Source organism: Apteryx rowi, unplaced genomic scaffold, assembly GCF_003343035.1.
Source record: "Apteryx rowi isolate R43461 unplaced genomic scaffold, aptRow1 scaffold_264, whole genome shotgun sequence".
Classification (NCBI taxonomy): Eukaryota; Metazoa; Chordata; class Aves; order Apterygiformes; family Apterygidae; genus Apteryx; species Apteryx rowi.
The window spans coordinates 1,190,162-1,208,279 of NW_020449019.1; the positions used below are offsets into that span (position 1 = coordinate 1,190,162).

General features: G+C 51.7%; 1 protein-coding gene across 1 annotated transcript; it reads left to right on the forward strand.

The window, feature by feature from the left end:
• The first annotated feature begins 231 nt into the window (after nucleotides 1-231).
• ZMAT2 (zinc finger matrin-type 2) lies at nucleotides 232-8,418 on the forward strand. The gene is made up of 6 exons (XM_026067881.1): nucleotides 232-340; nucleotides 3,280-3,373; nucleotides 3,884-4,007; nucleotides 5,343-5,416; nucleotides 5,857-6,002; nucleotides 7,571-8,418. The coding sequence occupies exons 1-6, from the start codon at nucleotides 323-325 to the stop codon at nucleotides 7,712-7,714; spliced, it is 600 nt and encodes a 199-aa protein (XP_025923666.1). The 5' UTR covers nucleotides 232-322; the 3' UTR covers nucleotides 7,715-8,418.
• The last annotated feature ends 9,700 nt before the right edge of the window (nucleotides 8,419-18,118 follow it).

Below are 18,118 nucleotides of genomic sequence, written 5' to 3' on the forward strand. Positions count from 1 at the left end.
GCCGCCCTCAGCGTGGAGCGGGTGCCTCCGGCGGGTCCGCCCCCGGCGCCATAGAGTTTCTAGGCACGAGAGCAGGCGATAGGGCAGCTAGAGCGGCGCGCAGCGCTTGGCAACCATAGAGACGCGGCGCTCTGGCCGGAGAGCCAACCGCAGGCGGCTGAGGCTAGCCCTGTCGTGACGTGACCATTCCCGCGCCGCTTCCCCGTGCCGCTCTAGGCCAAAGCGGCGGGCCCTCCGTGGTACTTGGGCGGACTGCCTCGCTTTACGACTCAGGCGGGCAGAGCGCGACAGTTTCCGTTCCCTTATCGCCTGCATCCTCAACATGGCGTCGGGCAGTGGGGTAGGTGGTGGTGTCGCGGCTATGGTGGTTCGTTCCCCTTTCTCTCCGTGGGCTCCGGGCCTCGTTGGGGGCTGGGCCGCGCCGGCTGGGGCCGCTCTTGGGGTGCGGGGTGCGGGGTGGCGGCGGAGCGGGGAAGGGGCCCCCGGCGCAGGCGGGCCGCGCTCGGGGCCTGCTGGCAGGCCGCGGTGTGAGGTGCCCCGGAGGCCGGGTCCCGGCGCGGCCCCGTCCCCGCTCCCGCCTGTCCCCCTCGCCGTGCCCCGGCTGCGGGCGGTGCGAGACGGGGAGCTGCGCTGAGAAGCCCCGGTGCCTTCGTGGCCGAAAGGGGGGATGGAGCCCGCCCCGAGCCCCCTTCTGAGGGCTGGGGAGCCCCACTTTCTGCTAGGCTTCGTGAAGAGAGTGGTGCCTGCCCCAGCCCTGGGGGGGCGATATCCCCCTCCTTTATCCTCCTGGGGGAGACTGGCCCATTGCAGGGGCTCCCCAGGCTTGGGGATGGGGTGTGGAGGCAGCTCCCTCCTTCTGTTCCCCGTCTCGTCCAGCCCGGCTTCTTTTCAGTTTCTTTGGGAAATGGCTGCCCCTATCCCAGCTGGCTCTCCTGCTGTCCTGCCAAAATCGCTACTTGTTGCTGTCTGCCCCGCATAGAGAACCCTTCCCTCCCGTGGTCGTGGTCCTCAAGTCTCTGATGGCTCCTGCTTAACTTGATTGTTTTACTGGCATTGCTTGATCTGTGTATTGTGGCAGTGAGGTCTTTCTGCCCATTCAGATCCTGCAGGATTTGGTTTGGAGCCTATTGGGATTGGATGACTGAGGGGGATGCCATTTGTACAACTGAACTGGAGAGCCAAGCTGTTGTAAGCATCTCCAGTAATACCCAAGACAGCTGTCAGTACCACAGAACCAGGGGTTGTGTTTTTCTACTTTCTTTGCAAATATTTTTATCACTTGAAGCCACTTGCTGAGAAGTGAGCAATGCTGAGAGAGGGCAAGAAACAGGATGTCTGCTGGGGAATGGGTTGGAGCCTGTGTTTTATTTTTAGCTGCTGGTGGTTGTGTTCTTCTTGCTTAGAGACAAACTTGAGATTACTGAATTCTTTTATAGGCTTTGATACTGAACAGATCATTCGGTGTCTACATCTGCAGCAAACAGGAGGCTTTGGAGCACAATTCAGTTTTTAATTGTTGTTACTTATTTGGGAAATACTGTATGTCACCCTGAGCAGTTGTTAGGTAAAGATTTTGGGGCTTGCAGCCACTCTTGCTTCCGCTGGACCAATTAAGGAAAGTTTCTTTGGATAGTGTATAGCTAAAATCTTGCTACAGATAGCTCGCAGTTGGATTTGATTTGTTTCATTGTGTCTGGCCTAAGGAGACTGGTAAAGATCTATGAAAGACTATTTTCCTTTTATTATAACCAGAGAGTGAAGCAGCAAGTAAATTTCCTCCTCTCTGGGCTCCAACCAGCTTTGATTTGTGATAATATGCCAGTGTGCAGGAGAAGCTAGATTCTGGAAAACACCCCGAAACATTAATTTACACCGTATGATAATTTCTTTTTCCTTTGCTCAGGGTGGCTAATAAAACCTGTTATGATACACTTAAAGTGCTTAAGAAGCTCTGGGAATAAATGAGAATTTTTCTACATTTCTCTAAGGCATTTTTATTCTTATCAGTAGTTGTTCGTTCCATTCGAAGGATTGCCAGAGGAGAAAACCTTAAATGATTCTGCCGCTGCTGTAACTTCAAATGGGATTTATTTTCTTTGGATTGTGATTGGATTCTTGATTTGACTAAGCTGGAGAAGGTGGTGGGTGTATGTGGGTCCTTTTTTTCCCAGAGGTGGTTTAAAATACAGCCATCCTCATTCTCAATATGAAATTGAGAACCTATTGCCGCCTCTGCCATGCCAAGTGAAATGCAACTTTCTGATCATCTGAGAATTACCTTCTTTAGAAAGTAAAGAAGTGTCTGAGCTGTAAGCCCTGACTGTTACCAGGTGTTGGACCTTTTCTTTGTGGCCTTCACTATATGACACGCAGATGTCAAGAAGAGACTCTGCCAGTTTAGTGAATGAATAGATGTGGGTGGAAAAGGGGTTCTTCTCAGGTCGCTTTTGCCCTCAAGTGTTGGTAGCTAGATAAAAATCCACATATGACAGGCGGTGACAGAGCTAACTGCAGAAAGAATAGTCTTTGTATACCTTCATTGCCAGCTTCGCCTGAACTCTGCTTCTGTTCCTGCAATTTATCCTGTCAGTCCCAGTTTCAAGTGCTTTGGGGAGCTGGTTAAGAGCCAGTCTGTCTTGAAGATGTTTCTTCCTTTCCCTACTTGTCTGAAATTTGGAATGGGGGAGTTATGGGGATGGGACAGTTTGCTGTGAGTTTAACAGCAAACTCAGTGCTGTGGTTCCTGTAATATAAATACATGCTGCCGATGTCTTTGAGAGGAGGTATATACATCCTTTTGTGCTTCTGCATATATTTTAATCAAGCTCTTTGTAGCTCATGTCGTGTTTCATGGTCTCCTCATATGATTTTTTGGAACTTGCATTTAATTGGCTTTGGAAAAAGCAGGTATAATCAGCTAATGGCTGTGTTGGGTTTTGTCGGGTGGCACTTCTAAGTCCTTAGATCAGACAGTTTAAATCCCGTTCGTGCCTGGTTTTCAAATGATCATCTCAGGAACTGTTAAGATAAACTCATTACTTTGCTCAGTGCTTTGAAATCCTTCTGAAAGAAGCAGATATAGGCATGCTGAGTATTATTCTCTTAAGCTATATCCTTAGTTTCTGGGTATGAAAACAGAGGAGATCGGAATATAGTGTAGTGCCCTTAATTTATTGCTGTGGCATCACAGGCCCAATGATTCCACTTCTTCCCCCCAATCTCTCCTCATAGCTAGTCAAACTGTATAACAAATGTTAATACACTTTATTTCCTTCTCAGACTAAGAACTTGGACTTCCGCCGAAAGTGGGACAAAGATGAATATGAGAAACTTGCAGAGAAGCGGCTCACAGAAGAGAGAGAAAAGAAAGATGGTGGGTAGTGTACTGACTCCAGGCAAGCTTTGCTCATTTGGCAGTGAGTCACCCAAACCCTTTGAGTTTGAGAGGGAGAGAGCAGCTAAAAGTAAGGTCCCAAAGGGAATTAACAGCAATTCAAGGCTGGCTTGCTCTGATCCTTTTTCCTGTGCTTGCTGTTGAATATAATTGTTACAAAAGCAATTACTGAGAACCTTTGCCTCTGTCTGCCTATTCTTTGTGGAGGGGGAGGAACGATCAGCCTCTAGAAACAGGAAAATCTCAGGGGATGACCCAAATCAGAGCTGAAGATGCCTTACTGATCTCTCTGTTTATAAGAGTCTTAATTCTGGCCTGCACAATGAGGAGGAAATGGAACCCTTTCTTCACAAAAATGTATAATTCCTAAACGAATCATATACGTCTCAGGTTCCTGGTGGGCCCCTCTTCACTGAGGGCAACACGAAATCCAGCATGTAAAGCTTGACCTTTCCTGATGAGAACTTGGGTTTTCTGCTTATGTTGTAGGCAAACCAGCTCAGCCTGTCAAAAGGGAACTCCTGCGGCACCGAGACTATAAGGTGGACCTGGAATCGAAGCTGGGGAAGACCATCGTCATCACCAAAACTACCCCCCAGTCAGAGATGGGAGGGTAGGTTGTGGTCTTTATGTTGGAGTCAGGGTTGTGTTGGTAAGACCTGGGGACTCTGGTAAAGCAGTGAATCCTTAGAGAGTACCAGGCAGTGATTTCCTCCTGGCTTTTGAGCCTGGTGAGATAGCGCTGTACAGTGTTACGCCTAAACGGAGCCTTCTGGGATGGTGTATGGAAGAGATGCAGCAGGCTGAGCCCCTGCCAGCGTTACTGCTCGATATCGGTGCTGCTTCGCCCTCCTGTGAAAGTGCAGCTGAGACAGGTCTCTGTTGCCCGCTTGGGTTTTGTTAGCCAGAAGGCCTGCTTGCAGGAGGAGGTGAACTGCTGTTGATTTGGGTCTGTGGTTTTGATACCTTTGTGCTGGGAATGAGAGAAACAGCCAGAGGCCTCTCCGTGGGAATGGTGTTTGGTTGCTATTTGTGAGAGTTGAGTTTGGCCAAACGCTGAAAGGATTCTTAGCTCATCCTAAGCCATTGAGCGGCTAAAAAAAAATGCTTTAAGGTTGTGCTATTACAAGAGTAAGCCTGTGAGTGACTCGCTGGCATAGCCAAGTAGCCAGCAATGCCCAAGGAGATGCACTGCCCTATACAGAATCCAGGGATGGAAGTGCAGGCCCTGGCTGGGGTTTTGCAGCAGTAGCTGTTGCAGAGGGCTGGAGCAGTGCTGTTTAAAGCTGGGAGTTGCTCCTGAGAGGTGATGGGTGTGGGAGGACTTACCCCTCAGCCAGGTGAGAGCAGACCGCAGTTGGGAGCTGAGGTGGGAACCTGGGCTGCCTGGCCAGTCCTGCCTTGGGGGAGGGCAGCTGAGCCCTGTGATGTCTTGGGGTCCATCCAGCCCTGTCCCTTGCAACTGGAAGGGGAAGATGCCACGGCTGCCCTAGTGATGGGTCAGCTTGGGTCTTGGCTCCTATCCTCCATCACAGTGGCATAGGCATCAAGGTCAGAAGTGGCAACTCCAGTGTTAACTCGGGTAGCTCTGTAAATCCGGGGCATGGCCTTGCACGTTTCCTTTCACTGAGGCTCTTTGCAATGGAAGTAACTTCCCTCTTGTCCTGGGTAAAAGAGCTTTGTCCCATGGTCCTCCAGTGACTCTGAGACCAGGTGATGCAATGGAAATTCAGTTTATAATGCTGGGCTTGTGCTTGCTTCTGTAATGCTGATGAGTTTTGCCTTTGACATTGGTCTGGTTTGATTTTTAGCCTAGAGCGGCAGTCTGGGTTAGAACCAGTGGGTCCAAATGATGTGTAGATTTTGCATTTCAGATGTTCTTAAGCAGTTGTTCTGTGAAGCGAAGCTTGTCCCATGCTTTGGAGCTAATGTCTCTCTCTCCTGTCAGGTATTACTGTAACGTGTGCGACTGTGTGGTGAAAGACTCCATTAACTTCTTGGATCACATCAATGGCAAAAAACGTAAGGATAATTTCTGTGGGTTGCTGGAGGGTTGGTTGACTCAGAGGGTTGCTGCAATGCTCCAGGCTGTTCATACGTGTTCTGGGCCTTCATACTGACGGCTGTGTGGTTGTACAGTGGTGTGCTAGGCTCTGGCACTCAGGAACATGGCGGGCAAAACTGCTGCCTGTACTTTCAGTGGTTGTTTGCTCACCCTTTGGACTGGGATTCAATGCAGCTAGGTCAGGTTGGCAGCACCGAGCTTCTGGGGTGAATGACCGTGTACAGCCTGTGCCTGAGTTTAGTCTGGTAATAGAAGCTGTTTTAAGGGGATGGATGGCAAGCAGTAAGATGATGCCATGCTGAGATAGTTAAATTGGAGTCAGGAAAGAGGCTGTGCACAGAGCTTTAAAGGCTAAGAATATTGCTGAACATGGCTGGCCCCGTTCCTTTTCCTCTAGATCAGAGGAATCTGGGCATGTCCATGAGGGTGGAGCGTTCCACACTGGACCAGGTGAAAAAACGCTTTGAGGTGAACAAGAAGAAGATGGAGGAGAAGCAGAAGGACTATGATTTTGAGGAGAGGATGAAGGAGCTCCGCGAGGAGGTGAGCCTGGGCAATGACAGTGCACTGCTGATTCAGTGGACCCCCAAGAAACATGTTTCATAAAGCAGCTCAAGTTCCTAATTCTGTTCAGCAGATGTCTTGTTCTTGATAGCATGGGCCTCTGGTATGCTGCTTTGAGTTTGGTTGCTTGGTTTGTTTTTGTTTGTTTGTTTGTTTTCTTTAATTCTCTGCTGGTCTCCCTGGAAATCCTTTTCCCTCTTTATGTGCAAGAATAACCTTTGATGCTTCAGGCTCCCACTGAGAGCAGCACAGCTCTGACAGTGCACCTGTTTTGTATCTCCCATTCCTTGTGTTTGAACTTGTATAGATCTGCTTATCAGAGCACATATTTGTCCCCTGTGGTCCTGAAGCTCAACACGGTCCTTGGGATTGTTGAGGTTCTTTCTCCGTGTGGCACGTTGCCCCTGTGTGGCCTCCCAACATGGGGAAGAGGCTTGTGAGGGGTGTGATGTGCTGCCAGATGTGTGTGGAGGCAGTGAAAGATATCAAATCCCTCTCAAACCTGGGCTTAAATGGTAGTTTCATGAAATGAAGATTGAATTCATTGGAAAAGCAGCTGACAAAGTTCTCCTGAGAACTGGGGAGCTACTGTGGATGCTTCTCTTTGATCAGCGGTCACTTAAAAGCCAAATATTAGAATTGCTGCCTGTTTGAGTCTCCCTGTCTGAGCCCCGAGCTTTGCTGCACAGCTGGATGCCCTGTTAGGGATGCTGCTGGAGTCCTAGCATAAAAAGCAGCCCTGTGCTCTGTCTCCAGCAGGCTTTGGTGTTGCTGAGCCTAATCTGTTTTGGAGGAGGTAAGAGACAGATGCCCCAGCAGTGCAGGGGGTGCTGTGGGTTGAAAAGCTGCTGCCAATCAATGTACGGCAACAAAGAAATTGGCAGCAACTTTGTGGTGTAGCTTTCTCCAGGGCATGGCTGTCTTCCGTAGTTGCCGAGTGGTGAACGGTGATGGGAATGGTGGGAGCAGTTGCTAAGCTGGGAGCCAAAGCTGTGCTTCTACGCGACCCAGTACAAGCCTGGTGCTGTTCCACGGCCTGTGATCCTTGCATAGTGAAACACTTTGATTAGAGCAGTGCAAACTCTTTGATGCCAAAACCCCCAAGGCCACTCAGCGCTCAGCTTCTGTTCCAGTGAGCAGCTGTCACTCTGCCACTCTGAAAGGCATCAGGCAGTGACATTCAACATTGCAGTCGTCGGAACAGGGCATTGGTACAAGGGAAACACCTCCTGCTTTAAAAACAGCTCCTTCTCGCCTCGGTGTTGATTCCAGATGAAGCCTCTGACATTTGTTCTGAAGCAGGAGCTGACAATTTCATGACACTTCTCTTTGACCACATCCGCTGTGTGTGTGACTTCACTCTTGGGCGTCTGTAGACAGTGGGAGACCTCCTGGGAGACTGCAGTCCATGGTTCCCTCTGGCTATTTTATTTCCTCAGATATGATTTGGGTGCTGGGTAGGTCTTGGGATGACTGTGCCCAGAGTCTCAAAAGCTTAGTCGGCTAAGCAGGTTCAAATTACTTTGCTTATCTTTTCCTCACTGCAGGAGGAAAAAGCCAAAGCCTACAAAAAGGAGAAGCAGAGAGAGAAGAAAAGGAGGGCAGAGGAAGACTTGACATTTGAAGAGGATGATGAAATGGCAGCTGTGATGGGTTTCTCCGGTTTTGGTTCAACCAAAAAGAATCACTGAGCAGCTCTGGACTCTCCTCTTTCTTGAAACAGATTGTTTTTACCAGGGGATTCTGGATAATTCTTTAAAGACTTGATTGAGGACTTGTATGTAAATCTCCCAGTAGAAGTTGGCTGGAGGAATTGAAAACTGATTCCACGCTCTACCTGTGCTGCAGAACAAGCTCCACCTGTCATTAGCTTCCCATCTCCTTCTGTGTCCTAGATCTGGCTACTCATCACTGTGCTCTGTGGCCTTGTGTGTGCAGGGAAATGTTCTGCTGGGTATGTTTTTGTGTCAATAAAGTACTACAGTTCTGTACAGACGGCATCACTCAGAATTATTCTAGTTGTCAAATGGGCGTTGTTGTTTTGGGGCTGTGTGTTCAAGATGCAGGGAGTGATTCCGTTTCTTTTCAGATCATGTAACTGAAGGAAATGTGCCACGGTGAGTGGTGCTGATTTGTACGGCCTGAATCTTTATGGCTTGTGCTGAGCAGAGCTGGTAGCTGCTTGGAGTCTGAGTTGCCGAAACTTTCCTGTGTATTTTATCAATAAGGGATTTGACTGTTTTACTTTCCTGGTTTTCCTTGCATTTCATGGCATAACTATGGTGTCTTTAATCTAAGGGAGAAGTTTCTCCCCAGGATTGATCTAGGATAGAGCAAATGGCAGAAAAGTGTGTGCAATTTGCCAAAAATAAATAAATTGATAGTTTTAATTGGTCTTTTGGTGGGAGTTTCATTCCTCTTTTGTTTTGAGAGCTTCTGCATCTTGCTGAGAAGAGTGGCTGACATCTCCTGAGGTATGCAAAGCTGGTGGTGGTCTCTTGGAGCGCTTGATGGAGGCGAAGGCAGGGCTTGTCCCCCGCCTCTCCCTCAGCCGATACTTGCTCAGCTGCCAACTCCCCTGGGCAGACAGTTGCCCTCATTCTTTGCTTTCTAAAGTAGTGCTGGAAATGTGTGTAAAAAGGGCAGGAGGGAGGGAGGGGAGGACAACTGGGGACCTGCATTTCCATTAGGGAATCCCAGAGCGGACTGGGCTGTGTTCCAGAATTTACTAGCCAATATATTAAGGCTCATTTCTTTCCTGTCTACTGGCTTTGAGTGTCGTTTCACCTCTGCCCTTCCCTAAATCCCCTTCATTGCTGCTTTTATTTACCTCGGTCAAACCTTGCGTGAATCATTTCCATCTCCAGTTAAGATTTACATCTTGTGCGGCTGGGTTTTCATAGCTCTGTCTCCCTTTCCGCTCTCACTCTTTTATGTATACTGATGGGATCCTTGTTCTTGCCCTTCTCTGTACCTTTATGAAATTTCCTACCGAGGAAGGCTGAAGTGTGTTTAGCCTTCTCTTTCCAATACGTCTAGAACAAATCCTATAATGCTTTGCTGCTGTTTTAATTCCTTAATCTTAGACTGCTGACAGCTTCATTGCCTCGGGTCTTTCCACTTCAATTCAGATTATAATCCCCATTGAAGATGCTATTGAAATGATATATAGCCAGTCAGATACAACTGTCCTTGGAGATTTGACCCTTTCAACTCGGCAATTCTTTGACTTCGGCAAACACTCCCTCAGCATACGAGCTGGAAAGGCGACTTTCATTCCAGCCACGTACCTGGTGCTGTTCAGACTGCAGCACATGGCTCCAGCTGAATGGGAGAGAGGAGACGCTTGTGCCTTTGTGCCCTCCGGGGTGGGGAAAGGATGCTGCCATGGTGCTGTTCCACACACATTAAAAGTTTAGGATATTTCAGACAAGATTTAGCAGCAGCCATTTTACCCCAGGCACCAACTCTGCAGCCAAACGGACCCTCACTGCAGCCTGAACTAGTTCAGTTTGGGCTAATGCTGCTGAGATGCAGGATGGGCCAGTGGAGGCTGCTTTGCACCCTTCGTCTTTCCTGGTTTGTGACCTTGGAGCAGTGTCAATGGCTGCTGCCTTGGTTTCCCTGTGGAGCATCCCTTGGTTCTCGTTCATCCCAGCACACCCAAGGGGATGTCCTGAACGCCCTCCTCTCCATTCCTGGGGGAGGTGGCAGGGCTCGTGCAGCTTCTGGTTGCTGGGCTCAAGCCTGTTCAGGGCCAACTGAGCCTTTTGGAGGTCCCACTCTGTCTCTGCCTGGCCATCGCCATCGCTCTGTATGCCTGGTCGGCGAGGAGGAGGAAATCCCTCCGCAGTGCAGCGGGGTGGGAGAGGGCTTTCATTAACAGGATTCTTCCCCAGCCTTCACTAAAAGCCTTCTACCTAAACCCAAGCCTGAGGCCATCTGCATCCGCTGGCTGAAGCAGCTGCCTACACGTGCCAGCATCCCTGTGCATCCCTGTGCATCCCTGTGTGCCGCCCGGTCCCGGCGCTGGGGCTGCTGCCTCCGGGGGAGCACAGCTCTTTGTCTTGGCTGCTTGCTGGGAGCAGTGGCGTGTGCAGGAGCAGATACAAGCTCTTGCCGGATTCCCAGCAGCGGGAGCTGCCTCTAGCCAAGGATGAAAAGCTGGTTTCATGGGAGGAAATAATATTTAGAGAAGACAGATAAGGTTCCCTGCACACTCTGCGTTAACCCTTAGCTCCCAGTGCTGCTTACAGCTGTTGGAGATTAACCCTTTGCTCACCACCCCCAGCACCAGAGCAGTGATTCTCCATGGCTCTTCGTTAACTCCCTTTGTTTCCATGCTGAGCTGTAACCCTGCTGGCGGAGGGGGGGGTTGCACCGTTGTGGGACAGTGGTGGCTTTGGGTTTTATCTAGGGGGAGGCAGGGTCCAGTTTAGCAACTCTTCTTGCTGCTTCCCTTCACCATCAAACAGCCCCGGGATGCTCTGTGCCTGCTCCTTCCAACTTCGCTGTTCCCACGGTTGTGCCCCCTTTTGGTGCAGCTCTTTTACTGGTTTGTACTGGGCTGAATGGGGGCTGGTAGAGCAAGGAAAGGCATTTCTCATGTCTCCCATGTCCAGGCCAGGGTACCCTGTCTCATCTCCCTGGGAATGTGGTTTGATCTGCCTGAAGCCAGCTCGGTGCTTGGTCTCCGTGCCTGGGCAGAGGGGTGCAGGGCCCACCCTGGCCTGGCCATGGAGTGGTTCTTCATGGCATGCAGCCCCTCAACCCTGTGGGGATGATCTCCTGGTTCGGCAGACCTATATGCACACCGCTCAGTCCCAGCTGAGCTGGGGACTGTGGTCAGCCTGAGCGAGTCTATCCCTGCTCCGTGAAATTAAATATTGATGGAGGTGCTTGGGGAAGCGCTCAAGCGTCACGGCAGACCCCAGAGAAAACAAAAATCTCTTTTGCTCACGCCGCTTCTTCTCCCCCAGCCGTTCACTTCCCTGTCGTTGTGCCGGGAGGGCAGGGGGAGGGAAGACCCCGCAGAGTGCCTGAGCCCCGCCACGTGCAGCATGCTGCTGCTGCCCCCCTTCTTGGCAGGGGCATTCAGGGGGCTGCTCTGTGCCCCCGCATCCCTGCCCTCTCCCCCTGTCCTGCCTGGGCAAGGCTGGGCCTGTCTCTCTCTTCAGACCGCATTCAGGACTGGAGCAGCAGCAGCTGGATTCAGCCCAGGGTTCCCACCGTACCAGTAAAACAACTGGGTCTGGCCCTGCACCAGAGACCCGGAGGGATATACGGGAAGGGGGGTTCCCAGCCTGGCCCCCTGCGTTACTGTGCCTTGGCCAGTGGAATTGTGATGTGCCTCAGTGACTTTGTTGGCGATGTTGACACTAGGAGACCAGCTTTTTTAGCAATTTGTACCCGTTTCCCTCCCTTTCCTCCCCCCTCCCCCCAAATTGCTGTGTAAGTGCTTGGCAGGGGCTTCAGTCTTTCCACTGCTCAGGCCGTATGCTAACGCTGCCCCAGTTAGGCAGCAGTTCTTGCCATTCGCCATCATTAAGCTAAATCACTTCCATGGGAGACATCCCCATAAAACCTCCCTCCTGCTTTACTTTGACCCAGTAACACGGTGCCAGGAGGATCTGCCATCAAACCCCTGCTCTGCTGGGATGTGTGCGGGGGAGGAAGAGGATGTAGGCAGGGCCAGGCCATGAGGGCAGGCTCCTGGGTCTCCCGTGCCCCATCAGTCAACCCTCCCATGTAGTCCTGGGGCTAGTACTTCTGCTGTACCCCCAGCCTGTTGGCTTGACACTCTAAGGGTGTTGAGGGACACCCCTAGAGCTCCCTAAGTGTCATCCTGATCCAGCTGGATCAGTGGCCTCTGCTTCCTGCAAGGCTGACAGAGAAGGTGGCACACTCGCCAGTGCCCCCAGGCTGCTCTGCATCCTCCCAGCACATCCCAAGCTCCATTGCCACACTTGCAGTTGGCCCTCGGCCCAGCCAGCTCTGGGGATGCAACCGGTCCTGCTTTCCTCACCCAGGAGAGGAACGTGTCCCTGTGGGAGACATCGCTATGTACCAGTGAGGGCAACAGTCCAAACCCCGACTGGAATCTGCATTTCCAAAGAAGGCAGAGTGGAGGGATAGAGGGACTGCACTGGGGGGAGGGGGGCGTGCGGGAGACTCGGGTGTGGGTTCCCTGGGTTGAGAGGTGTTCAGTTCCCCTCCAGAGCTTGGAGGCTGTGATTTTCTGAAAAGAGCCAAGTGGAGAGCAGGGGACAGTGGCAGCAAAATGGTGCTTGTCCTGGAAATCCGAGCAGGTCAGGCCATTCTCCATACTCAGCAATCATGGCTGGGCTGGGTTAGGCCACAAATGGGGCTGAGGGGGAAGTGATGGTCCCCTTGAGTGCTCCAGATGGGGAGGACAGGGACAGCCCCGGTGGCTCACTCCGTCCCTGTCAGAGCTGTTCCCACATTTGGCTGGAGGGCTGTTGGAAGGATGATTTCTGCTGGGCTCAGTGGAAGGGCTCATGAGCGTGGGAGGCTTGTGGCAGGGCCCAAGAGCAAAGGAGAGGCATTTTCTTTGTTCTGACAAAAGTAAAAATCATCATCAGCCAGAGAACAAACAGCTTCAGGCTGAAGAAGGATCAGGGCAATAGGGAGATGGGGAGGGTGATGGGGAGAAGCAGGGGGGAACAGGGGAGGGGGACATGGGGACAGGGTGTCCACAGGAGGCCTTTCGGGGAGCTGTGATCTTAGAGCAAATTTCTGCTGCTGGCTGCGCACCGGGGGAATCATTTGACCAAATCACATGTATGTTCCCGCTACATGGCTTTGCTGTGCTGAGAGCCTCAGGGGGGTCAGGGCGCCTCTGCAGAGCGCTGCGCACACCCGAAGCAGGAATATGGTCCCTGCCCTTGAGAGTGTGTGATCTACCAGGCAGCCGGGGAGCCCAGGGGGCACTGGCATGTCTTTGTTCCTCCTCTTTCTTTTCCACCCTCAGATTTTTTTTTTCTCTGCTTCCAGCCCACTGTGTGTACATCACTCCCCCCTCCCCTTTCTACCCACGTTTCCTGTCTGATTTTCCTTCCCCTCTACAAAATATGTGTGCCTTGTCGCTGTCCTTTCTCCACATGCTCCTTCTTCTTCTTCTTAGCCTTTTTCCTCTATCAGCATTGCATCCCCAGACTTGTTCTTTTCTCCCTTGCCATCTCTCCCTGTTTTCCCACAGGACCTCCTCTTCTCTTTCTCTCCCTGCTCCTCTCCCCTTCCCTCCAGTCACTCTGTCTCCCTGTTCATTCTCTCTCCATCTCCCTTTTGCTGACAGTTTGGGGGAATCTGTCTGTGTCAACACATGAATTCCATTATTTATCGGCTGAGCGAAGCGAGGTCCTACACTCGTCTGTAATTGTCTGTAGATCAAAGCGCCTGCTCATGGCAGCTTTGCCTCCTTGCAGCATAACAACATCCCCAGCTTCGCACTCCCCATCCTCCCGGGGGAGTTGGACGTGTCGACACCCTCAGTGACTGATCTCCCAGACAGAGAGAGAAGAAGTAGGATTGGTGGGGGAGAAAGGGAGACTTGGAAGATCTGCAAAGCTCCCAGGAGCAGACAGGGATGTTGCGAGGCATCATGGAGGGCCACACAGTCCCTGGAAGGCATTAGAGGAGAGTGGGATGGTAGAGAGGGTCTCTAGCCTAGGAATGAGGATGGCAAAAGGAAATGGAGGGGGAACTGCAAAGAGGAAACATTCCCATACCTGCCCAGGACTGGAAGAACTGGGATTTCCTCTCCAGAGAGGCATCCCCAAAGACCCAGGATGGGTCCATGGGAACTGATAACTAAAGAGAAGTAGTGGGGACAAAGGAGAATATGCCTTTTCCTCCCTTTCTATCCTGAGAGCCACCAACCCAGCCCAGAGATGTGGAAGTTTGAAGCGAGATGCATGCACAAATTTGTTGCTTGGACATTGATGCAGGGAGATGTGTGGGGAGAGCGACAAAGGAACATCAACCCCAACTCCCACCTCTCTGCCTTCTTGCCTGTGTCCTTTTAACTCCCATATCCCTGGCTGCTATTTAGCACTGAGGCATCTTTCTAAGTTCACCTGAAAGTGCTCTGCAGCAAACAGAGTTTGGTGTGTTAATTCAGCCTCCTGCCCTTGTGGTCTCCTGTAGTGGGTTCCCTGAGGTGACCTCCACTGTAAGTGCATGCCCACACCATGCTGTGCAGCAGGTGGGTGTGTGGCCGCTGCTCCTCCATGTAACCAAACCAGGAGGAACCTTTCTGTTGCCCACAGATATGTCCTCCGCTTGTGCTTTTTACCAGGAAAGTGGGCATGTGCCTCAAAAGTAGGTCCATCTTTCCTGGAGAGTGGAGCATGCAGCCAAGTACCCTCAAGGACAGAGGCTGGGAAATGGGAGAGGCTGGGAAAGGGGAGGGGAGGGGAGGGGAGGGGAGAGGAGGGGAGGGGAGAGGAGAGCAGAGCAGAGCAGAGCAGAGCAGAGCAGAGGAGAGGAGGCACGAAAAGGGAAAGAGTCTAAGCACAGGACCATGGAGGCCTTTTGCCAAGGAAGGTTGTCAGTGTTATGGTCCCTTCCCTGGAGCCCTTTAGGAGATGACAGGAGACTTTCTTGTGACTACAGGACCTGCTTCGCATAGGATGGAGCAGGTCAAGTGTCTTCTGGGATCACCAGCACAGAGGAGAGAGCTGCAGTGGTTTCTCTGCTGGAGAATGTGAGGTCAACCTGAACCCTTCTCCCCAGAGCTGATATTCCCATTTTGTCCAGGTACACCAGGAAACATGGGTTTGATGAACCCAAATCTTCTGTCCCACATGGATCTGTAGACGCCAAAAGACAGAAAGCTATCAACATTTCTAATGGCTTGATCCCCTCTCACTGTTCAACTCATGAAGTTGTCCAAGGCTCTAACCTCAAGCCATGGGTCCTTATGCCTTTAAATGTCTTGTCCCCAGCATTTCCTTCTTGTGGCAGCTCTCTGGCCTTACAGTCAAACCACCTCTACCTCCTTTTGAATATAAAGTTCAGTCCGTTTCTGTTTTAAGTATGTCCATCTAAGGTATTTTTTCCAAGCCTTTCAAATCTGCAGACACAGACATTTTGTGCAATATTCCAAGATGAGTCACATGGTGCCTGACAGAGGAGCGACATCACCTTCTCTCTCCCAAGGCCTCTTCTCTTCCCCCATCCAAGGATCACAGCATTGCTCAGCCTGACTTTCCTGCCCACCGACCCCCACAGTACTTCTCAGAGTTCCAGGAATGGAAATATACTCACAGAACATGGAGGGGGTGCTAAGGAGGTGGCTGGGAGAGGACAAGTTTCAGCTCTCAGGATAATGGAGACTTAACCCTTCTTCTGCTTCAGGTCTGAGGTCTCTTACTTCAAGAAGAATGAGACACCAGCCATGGAACCAGCTTCCCTTGCAGCCTTGGGCTGGCAAGAAAATTCCCCCCCCCCCCCTCAGGCAGGACTGGAGATATCTTCTTTATGAGCTGCCAATGAAGTCTGTGTCCTACAGGGAGCAAAGGGACCTGGGTCACCCAAAAGCTGAACAGGGCCTGTCCCCACATGTCCTAAAAATGCTCAAAAGTAGATGACGACTACAGAGGATTTCTCTGAGCTGAGCTGAGCCTGTGTCTCAACCTCCATCCATCCCAGGCAGAAGAGTCGGGGGATTCATTCCTATGTATGGCTGGCCAAGAGAATCCAATTTGCCCTATCAATAGTGGCCTTTGGTTTGGCTTCCTCAACTGCATCTTATTGCCACCTACAGACCACCTGGAACTTCAGGAAAACCATTACTGATATACCAGGGTCCAATCCTACCTGGTGTGAAAGGCCTACCTGCAGCACTGTCCTTTGTCAGGGTATATGAGGATGCTGAGCAACTTGAGCACATTGCAGAGTGGAGCCTGTGGGCTGGGATTTCCAGTCACTCAGGTGGAATGGGTTCCCAGCATCCCCCAGAGCTCCATATCCCACCTTTGGGCCAAGGACCTGCAAAAAGCAATGTCTGCTTGTCCAACATAAGAGCTGAGCTTTCTTGAAACTAAGGCCTCTGGGCATCGGTCTACTTCACCTCTTGGGTCACTTCTGGGTTGTTACAGACTGGGGCTTTCAGAATCACAGAATAATTTTGGTCAGGAAGAACCTCTGGAGGTCTCTGGTTCAACAGCTGCTCACAGCATGGCCAGTAAATCAGGTTGCTCAGTGTCTCATCCAGGTGAGGTTTGAATATCTCCAAGGATGGCAACTCCCACCCCTCTCTGGTCCCTGTTGCAAGGTATAACCATTCTCATGGTGAAGATTTTTGCCAGTATCTAATACAAATTTCCTTTGTTTTAGCTTGTGCCCATTGCTTCTCATCCTGTACCTAAGCACCTCTGAGAGGACATTGGCTCCATCTTCCCTTCAGAGAGTCCGAGAAGTCAGTTAGATGTCTCTTCACTTTCTCTTCTCTAGGTTGACCCATTTCTCTCAGCCTTTCCTCGTACCTCATTTGCTCCAGAGCCCAACCATCTTGGTGGCCTCTGCTGGACTCGCTCCAGTTTGCCCATGTCTTTCTTGTACGGGGGAGACCAATACGGTGCTAGCATGGCTTGAGGCATGTTTAATGCTCTGCATCCCAGCAACCAAGGCATAGCAGACTGCCCCACTAGCACTGGTAAACACATCAGGACAGCCACCGTCCTCTTCAAGGCTCTTCTTTTATCTTCTCAAGTGAATGCAGGGAGCCAAAGCCTCTCAGAAAGGAGCAATGATCAAGGCACCTGCTGCACAGAGCCTCTTGGCTTCACAGAGCCAAGTCCCCAGCTTGTGACCCTGCGCAGGCAACCCAGGAGTGACTCACCAGCTTCAGGACCAGCAAACAGCTGGGCCCATTCTGACCTTCAAATGGGAGGCCCCCCCACTGTGGTGTCCCCCAAATGATAACTGCTCTCACTTCTAGCAGGAAGGGAACAGCAGACTCACATGCATGGGTGGGCACCTGGGAGAGCTGGGGGAAGGGGTATGTGCTCTGATAGGGGCACCTTTCTCTTTCAGACCCTTCTTCTGCCCCAGAATGCAGTGGGCAGGAAAGTGGAGTGACAGTGGTGGCTGAGCAAGGCTTGGTGCCAGCAGGCAGCTGGATAACCCCCCCCCCCTCACTTTCTGTGTGGCTTTTCCAAGGCAAGTCAATCCTAACCCGCAGCATCTCCTGCTACATCCCACCCTGATCTTTCCTGCTGGCCTGCCAAAGCATGTCAGTGCTGACCTGCAGCACCCAACCTGCTCCCCAGCCTGTGCCAAGACATCTCAGAGCAAGGGACCCCCTCCCCCCACTTCTTCTTCTAGCCTCCAGCCTCTTCCAAAAACAGGCTTCTAGTTGCACCCTGATTTCTCACTCCAGGAGAGCGAGAATGACAGCTGAATGCTCCCCTGGGTGACCCAGTCACAAGGGAGAACTTAAAATCTATAGGATGCAAACTGGGGTGTTAGCAGGAGGTGCTGAGCTGCCCCCATGCCATCTTCTCTGTCCTGCTGTCTGCCCTCCTCTGCTGTGCTCTCCCCAACAAAAGGCTCTTTCTTGGAGCCCCCATCCCCCTGCAGCACACCCTGGCCACCCCTCCAGCTTGTGTTTTTTCCCTCCTGTGTCCTTCCTCTGCAGGAAAGGGATCTTTGGAAGAAGCCTGGGTGCCCCTCCCAAACCCACCACTTTTCACCTAGGTCCTCTGAAATCCTGGACATGGGGGAGAGGAGGATCAAGAAGGGTTGGATAGGCAGAGGGAGTTCCAGTGGCTGATAAAGCACATGTGGAGGGGTGGCTTGGTGCCTGACAGGGTCAGGGCACAGATGGGGACTGGGGAGGGGGGTCGGGGGTCGGGAAGGTCTCCCAAGGTTTGGGGGTGTGAAGAAGAAGAACAAGGCTGGGCTACAGGGCCTCCATGGGAGGAAAGCAAGGCAGGGAGGGGAGATGGACAGATTCCTCCTACCCAAAGAAGCAGCAATAAGCCTGGGGAGCAGCTGAGAGATATGCGGGGGGGTGAGGGAATGCACCAGCAGCAGAGACGGGAAAGGGCAGGCAGGACCGAGCGGGAGGC